At 39.9% G+C, this 7,015-nt stretch overlaps 2 protein-coding genes across 6 annotated transcripts in view; both read right to left on the bottom strand.

Annotated features, from left to right (window-relative positions):
- Positions 1-1,201, bottom strand: part of mbnl3 (muscleblind-like splicing regulator 3) — a 31,985-nt gene extending 30,784 nt beyond the window's left edge. For 2 of the 4 annotated variants that reach the window (XM_015036312.1, XM_015036313.1), the window contains exon 1: positions 909-1,201. The gene's annotated coding sequence lies outside the window, so the exon portion shown is untranslated. The remainder of the gene's footprint in view (positions 1-908) is intronic. The other 2 variants (XM_015036309.1, XM_015036314.1) reach the window with 1 other exon arrangement.
- Positions 1,202-2,887: 1,686 nt separating this feature from the next.
- hs6st2 (heparan sulfate 6-O-sulfotransferase 2) lies at positions 2,888-5,817 on the bottom strand. 2 transcript variants are annotated; one of them, XM_015036308.1, is made up of 2 exons: positions 4,938-5,817; positions 2,888-3,798 (listed from the first exon to the last, which is right to left on the bottom strand). In XM_015036308.1, exons 1-2 carry the CDS (start codon positions 5,504-5,506, stop codon positions 3,006-3,008), a joined length of 1,362 nt encoding a protein of 453 aa, XP_014891794.1. In that variant the 5' UTR covers positions 5,507-5,817; the 3' UTR covers positions 2,888-3,005. The 2 variants fall into 2 exon arrangements, with proteins under 2 accessions (XP_014891794.1, XP_014891793.1); XM_015036307.1 differs by having other exon boundaries at positions 2,888-3,801; positions 4,938-5,815.
- Between the last annotated feature and the right edge of the window lie 1,198 nt (positions 5,818-7,015).

The following is a 7,015-nucleotide window of genomic DNA, read 5'->3' as shown; positions in this document are numbered from 1 at the left end:
CGGGGTTTTTAAATGAGTGAGCAAAAAAAAAAAAAAAAAAAAAAACCGGCCCCCCCGAAAAACCCCCCCCCCCCCCAAAAAACATTAAAAGCGATCAACAGCAAGATGACTAGATAGTGACCAAGTCGTATATGTGAGAGGAGAAATGAAAACTAGTTGCGTGGGAAAGGTGACTCCACGGACGCCTGTCAGTGTGAGCCTGGTTTGTCAGTTTATCTGTGTTTATATTAAGTAAAGAAAAACTAGCCAGACAGGTACAGAGTCCACAGCCGGGAGGGAGTGTGAACTTGTCTTGACTGGCTGTTTTGTTGAACCAGACAAGATAAAGGGCAAACGACCAGTAGGATCGCATACAGTGTATGCAAACCAATAGAGACGACACATCATGCTATGGTGGTTTAAGTCTGACCCCTTACAGGGCAAGAAAGGACAGGGATTCATAACTCCTCCACTTGTTGTATGCACAGACACTGATAGCGAAAGCCTGCAAACCTGCAAGTCAGTAACGAAAACGCAACTTGCATTGGCTCTTCATTTCACCTTTGAATTCATTTAACTCTTGCTTAAAAACCTAAACGTGGTAATTGCAAAGACAGCTTATGCTATCTCATAATACAACAAAACCCCTTTATACTGGCTTGGATATGGAAATTTTTTGCCACATCATTTGTATCCAGACAGAAGTCTCAGACCTCCCAATCCATGTTTAAACAAGAGCGCTATGACTAATTTGCCTGAATTACGCCCATCTTCAACAACAAAAGCCAGCTTTTGCGCGGCCATGCAACAGGCAGGAGTTGCAGAAGCGAACAGACGAAAAATACGAACAAAACACAATTTCTTTTTATAAATGCGTTAGAGCGAATTAAAAATGCTGCAAATGCGCCAGGCGTGCCCCGGCCGCTCACCTGTTATCAGTCCAAACAGATCAAATGTCTTCCTTCAAATCAACGTCGACTGAAATGAGCTTCTCGGTTCGGTATTTTCCGTAAAGACTTCCTTATTTATCTGTATGAGACTATTACAGCGCTGCACTGAAGCGTAGGAAGGATGGCTGAAATAAAACGCGCTAGCCAGAAATAATGTGCATAAAAAAATCAGGGCGAAAAGCGCGATGCAGCAGGACAGGGAAGCGGCGGCAGAATGTCAGCTGTAACTACAGTGGCTGGGCAGCAAAGCAGACTGCTCTCAGCAGATAACAGATTTGGCCAAAAAAAAAAGACAGAGGGAGGGTTTAGCAAATGGGAGGAGTTGGACGACAGGGGAGTGTTTGTTTATTATTTATCATGAAGTCACGACTAAATGAAAGATGGTGCAAACTGCAGGTAATAGAAAAGGTGTGGAAGTCCATTTCCGCCAATTCATTCGTCCTTCTTTAGTCATATTTAAAAAAACTGCTACTGAAAAACAAACCTGAGAGACTAAAATTTATTCCAGTTCAACATTAGCATTAATATTCATGTTTATCTAAAATGGCTTCATGACCAGTCACAGCGTGTAATGTAGATGATTCATTGAATATATCTGTATGTATAGTGAAAATACTCGTTTTTTAAAATTTGAGAGCAACTGAATCAAACTTTTATAAATCCTTTGAAAAATTATCAAGGAGGCAACCAAAATCCTATTAAACCAATTTTTCAAAATGAGTTATGATTTGATCCAATGTACTAAGGAGATTTCCTTACATTAAAAGTGCTTTATCACCCCCTGCTGATAAACCCCAGACTTGCAACTGAGAAACCTATGAAAGCATGAGAGTAAAAGAGCAGTTTGATAAATGTAAAAGCATAGTTTATATAAAAAGAGACAAATTCCAATGTTCTACAACATTAGCAGATAATGCCACAAATTGAGGTACTGATGAACTAATTGTCCTTTTCTGCTGTTGAAAAGACACAAACTAGTACATTTCAAAATATTCAAGACAACATTTTGGCAAACATAAAGATTGTTGATCACAAACCTGTAGTGTTTCCTGAAATAAGAAAAAAGTCATTTTCTTCGAAGCTGCATTGTCTGAATTCCAATATGGTTAAAGTCCAGAGAAAACATGCTGAAGGCTGGCGTCAAGACGAAAAGAAAAACCTTCCTATTTTTTGACCCGATTAGAAAGTCTGTTACAACAACCGGTTTAAAGGAGACCTATTATGCAAAATTCACATTTTGCAAACTTTTGTACTTCCACTTGGGTCTGAACTACTTCTAAAAATGGCTCAAATTCAAAATAAAAACCTTTCAGACAGTTTTTGGCAGTAAGTTAGTGTTTTTGGAAAATGAGTCATTTTAAAAACCTCAAATTTGTTGAGTCACTCTGTGCAGTCACAAGCGGAGATCCAGCACATCTAGTCAGCTGGTCTTAAGGCTGTATGAGCTGTACAATGGCTGCTGGATAAGACAAGTACTTTGTTGTTGACTTACCATCCAGAAATTACTTGCTGCATTCTTGTTGAGTGTGCACAGCGCTCTACCTCTGCTTTTCAAAGACGGCATTCCCAGAATGCTGTGTGGTTCTGGATCAGAGTTCAGTAAAATGATTGAATATTCTATCAGATGTAATATCTATTGATACTGATCACGTGTCTATCACAATATATATTGTTAAGGGTTTATTGTCCAGCCCTAGATGTAAGGTTGTATAATTGCGCATCCGTCTGCAGCCATTTTTACCTGCGAGTGTTTCACCAGCTTATTTGGATTTAAAGTGACAGAGGCCTTTCATTCTGAAAGGAGCTAAAAATAGGCAGAACTGAGCAGGCTAAAATCTCATTATCTAAGAATAATTTTGTGCAAAAAAATGTTACAAACAAGGTTTGTATACCCTATAAACATATCCTAACTGTTCAAGGAAGCATAATAGGTCGCCTTTAAAATAAATAAATTAAAGTCACATTTAAAACATTTCATTGTCACAAAAGAATAAGAGAAGAAGCCTGAAAATAACCTGAATTAGCAAAAACTGACAAGGCAAATCTTGGTACGCCTCCTACAAAGACATTCGTCTGCTACCACTGCTCCACGTTGCCTATGTAGTCCTCCATGGTGCTGTTCTCATCTACATCCCACCAGTCTGACAGAAGCACTTCTGACTCCAGGCTGTCCTCCGCTCGACGCTCTTCGGTCGAGCGCGTCGTTTCAGTCGGCCTCGGCCGCCGTCCTTGTTTTGCTGAGAATCTCCCCCGGAGCCGCCTCCTCTCCTGTTGTCGCCGCTCCCTGGCCTGCCTGCGCTCCTGCTGTCTCGCCACCTGGAAGCGCTGCAGGAAAAGGTCACGGGCGTACTCATACAGCTCCACGTCCCACCGGTTTAGCTGGCGAATCCTTTGCTGCGTCTCGGAGGGCACCTCAACGCTGGAAGCTCGCGTCCCGTTCAGCTGCGTGAAAGGTGCGATGAACTGTAAGTTGAAGGTTCTCTCGAAGAGGTACTGCGTTTTACGCTGGTACTCGGTCAGGCCAAAGAAGGCCATCCCCTTCAGGTTGCGCTTGGCGCTGTCCAGAAGCACCGCCCAGCGTTCGTCTTCGCCCATGGCGGAGACGTTGTAGCAACCCACCAGACTGAGATCTGCCAACATGCGGGTCTGTCGGTTGTTGGCCAGGTTGTAGGGGCAGTCCATGAACTCCTGCAGGGAGCAACCCGACCAGTCGTCTCCAGGGTAGCAACTCGGCAGCTCTGACAGCGTCGGTGAACGTCCGTCGCACACGTGAAGGGAGGCTTTCCAAGTGGCTCCGCGTTGCACGTGACGCCACTCGCTGAGGTAACGCGACACAGGATCTCTTAAGATCGTAATGTAGTAATAGTTTCTACTAGAAAGAGAAGGAAACAGAAATTAGTATTTGCAATTAGGACAGCAGCAATAAGCGATAAATCAATTAATCGTATGATAAATTAAAGCAAACTCAATTTCCATTTGCATGACTTGTCGTTTTTCTTTTTCTACCAAAAACTGAATAACAAAAGTTTTCAGTCTGGTGCTTTGGTCTCAACTTGTCCTTTTATTGAAGGACTATTATGTTTACAGAGAATTCATAATTTATTTTATTTATTGTTTCTTCTGTTTTGTTTATTTATTTTGGATATTTAAAACATATTCCACTTCCAGTATTAAATGTTCATTAGAATTTAAAGTGTATTGACCTTTGAGAACATGTTCTTGTATTATTATGCCATTACGACTATGTTAGTTGAAAATGGTCTCAAAACAACAATTGTTATTGTTTATCAAAATAACTTCTGGGACAATTTACTGTCCAGCTAAATTTGTTATAATATAACAGGCCTACATTTCTAGATTTTCAATATATTAGGCATTATTATATTTTTGTCTTCTAGGGATTAGCAGAAACTGAAAAACCTGTAAAATGTCCATACTTTTCTAGAATCATTAAACAGTCAAACGGTACCTAAGTTACTGAAATCAAACTTCTTTCTTTTATTCATTGTTCATGTCATGTTTGTGTTTTCGCCTTGCCTCCCATCACTCTCTTCTTTCATTCCAGCTTTTTCCCACCATTTTTCCAAGCTCCATATTTAGACCCTGTCAATTAGCTTTCTGCTACATTTGATACAGTTCATTATGATACTTTATTGGGTCGACTAAATTATTGATTAGGTATTAGAGATACTGCTGAGTTTGTTCAAATATTGTCTAAATGACAGAATTTTTTCTGAAACTTCTAGCAATAATTCTTCCAGTTCAACTTCTGTTACTTGTGGTGTTCCCCAACTATTATTTTCCATTTATGTGCTACACCTGATCAGGTTATTGATAAATTCAATATTTTTATTTATATGCAGACAATTCCCAGATGTATTTGTCCATCAATCCATCAAACCTCTCTACTCTCAATAAACTTCCTCTTTTTCTATCAGACATCAAAACCTGGAAGATAAAAAAAAAAAACTGCTAAATGATGTGAATTTAACGTGATTTTCCTCTAACCTTGGCTGGTTTTTCTGGGCCTCTCTGGAGTCCATGCGTGATGGGACACAGTGGGTCAGCTCAGTCCAGTCCGCATGAAGCCCGCAGCTCCATCCGGTGGAGAACCGAGAGAAGAGCCAGGTTTCCTTCTTACCTGGCCGCAGGCAGGTGCACTTCTTCTGGCCTGCGTGGCACTCACAGGGCCTCTCCAGCTGGATGTTACGCACCAGGTGTCGGCCAAAAGTTGTGCCCCCCGTTTTCTGGATGTGCAGAAATACAATGACATCATCCCCTTTGATGTTGAAGTCCACCTCTCGGTTCAGGTCGGCGCTGGTGAAGTTGAAACGAGGGACAAATCGGGCCAAAGCGCCGTCTTCTGCGATGTAGGGGTCCTTCTGGAGCCCGTCCTGCGACTCACCGATTCGGATGCCAGGTCCGCCCCCGAGGGTGAACCAGGCCCCCAGCTGGTGGAGCATTTGGCACTCGGAGCTGCTGGGACAGGCATACTGGATCATAAAAACGCCGAAAACCGCCACCATGAGCAGGAAGAGGAGGAGCCGCTGGTGGCTGCTGGTGGACTTCTCATCCATCTTCCCGAACCCGATGAAAAACCATCCCTCGGGTCCCCGTTTCAGAGCAGCAGACAGGAAACAATAACAATGCAGCTAAAAGCCGAGAGCGAGCGGCGTTAGGTAACCAGGTAGTCAGTCACAGCGCCGCGCTGTCTGGGCCCATCTGGGTTTTACCAGGCAGAACCGGGTAGTTCTGTTTACTCTAGCGGACAGATTAGTGGTATAAAAATATTAATCTTCTTAACAGGGCTAATGCTCATCTTCAGCACCAATCGATTCTTGACCTTTCTTCCCGTGAGTCACTGCGCGTAAACGTGCGTCATCCCGCTACGTCAAAGTGGACTTCATTTGCAATGTAGTTTTCTTTAGGGTAAAAATGCAAGGAACTGCCTACAAATACGTTTTAAAGAATACAAAAATAAAACAAGAGGTTTCTGAAAAAACATTTTTTGACCAAAAATGTAATTAAAAATGCTCAATATCATACTTTAGTTGAAATAACATCATAAAGAGAAAACCTCGCATGAACTGACAAAATGTATATAAAAAGCAGGTTAAAAATGAATTCCCTGTTAATACATTCACCAGAGGTGTTAAACATCCATGTACTTTTGAAATAAATGTCTCCAATAAAACTTGGGTAAAATTATAAAAAATTAATTATTATAATAAGAAGAAATTTATCATGACAACAATAACATGTAGATGTTTATAAATGCATAGATCTTCATATGACATTGTTTGCATATATGCAAGTTTGTAAACTTGAACGGCAGGAAGGCCACAATAAACATCTGAATGAGTGATTATGTAATGTACCGGATTATTTTACTGGTTTTTCCTGAAAACTAAAAGATTCCTTATATTTCCTACAGTCAGCAGTGGACAGATTTGATTTATTTCAGACACAGTTTGATGTACTCTGCTGGAGGGTGGGAATTAGGACTGTAATGAGGCTAGTAATTGGGGTTGCAATTAGTATTTTTAGGAGTAGTTTTACATTGCTGTACTTTTTATTGTTACTTGAGTAATTTTATTATGAAGAACTACTACTTTTAGTAGAGTAAGATTTACTGTATTTTTTGTGAGTTACTTAGTGTTACTTAGTACAACAGTGAGTTACTGTAGTAGAAGTAGGCTCAGCAGCTGATGTGCTATAAAAATAGCATCGGAAAAAAAATGGATTTGGAAATTTATTTCTTATTTTGAAATTAAATCATTTATTTGAACGATTTTTTTTTTCATTTCAGTATTTAAAATACCAATATTTACACATAAATTTATGTTTTGGTCTGACTATTGACATTTTCAATATTAAATTAGATTTTATATTCAGTTACTACTCAGTACTCAAGTTGTTGTTTTTGATCAAATACTTTTTACTCTTACTTAAATTATTTCTAGGGAGCCGGTTATTGGTTTGACTTGAGTATATATATATATATATATATATATATATATATATATATATATATATATATATATATATATATATATTTTCCTTCTTTCTCTTCTAGTCTAAATATA

The sequence above is a fragment of the Poecilia latipinna genome, unplaced genomic scaffold (assembly GCF_001443285.1).
Source record: "Poecilia latipinna isolate Pla-1442-1.1 unplaced genomic scaffold, P_latipinna-1.0 Scaffold364, whole genome shotgun sequence".
In the NCBI taxonomy this organism is placed as follows: domain Eukaryota; kingdom Metazoa; phylum Chordata; class Actinopteri; order Cyprinodontiformes; family Poeciliidae; genus Poecilia; species Poecilia latipinna.
This window is presented reverse-complemented; position numbering and strand designations above follow the sequence as displayed.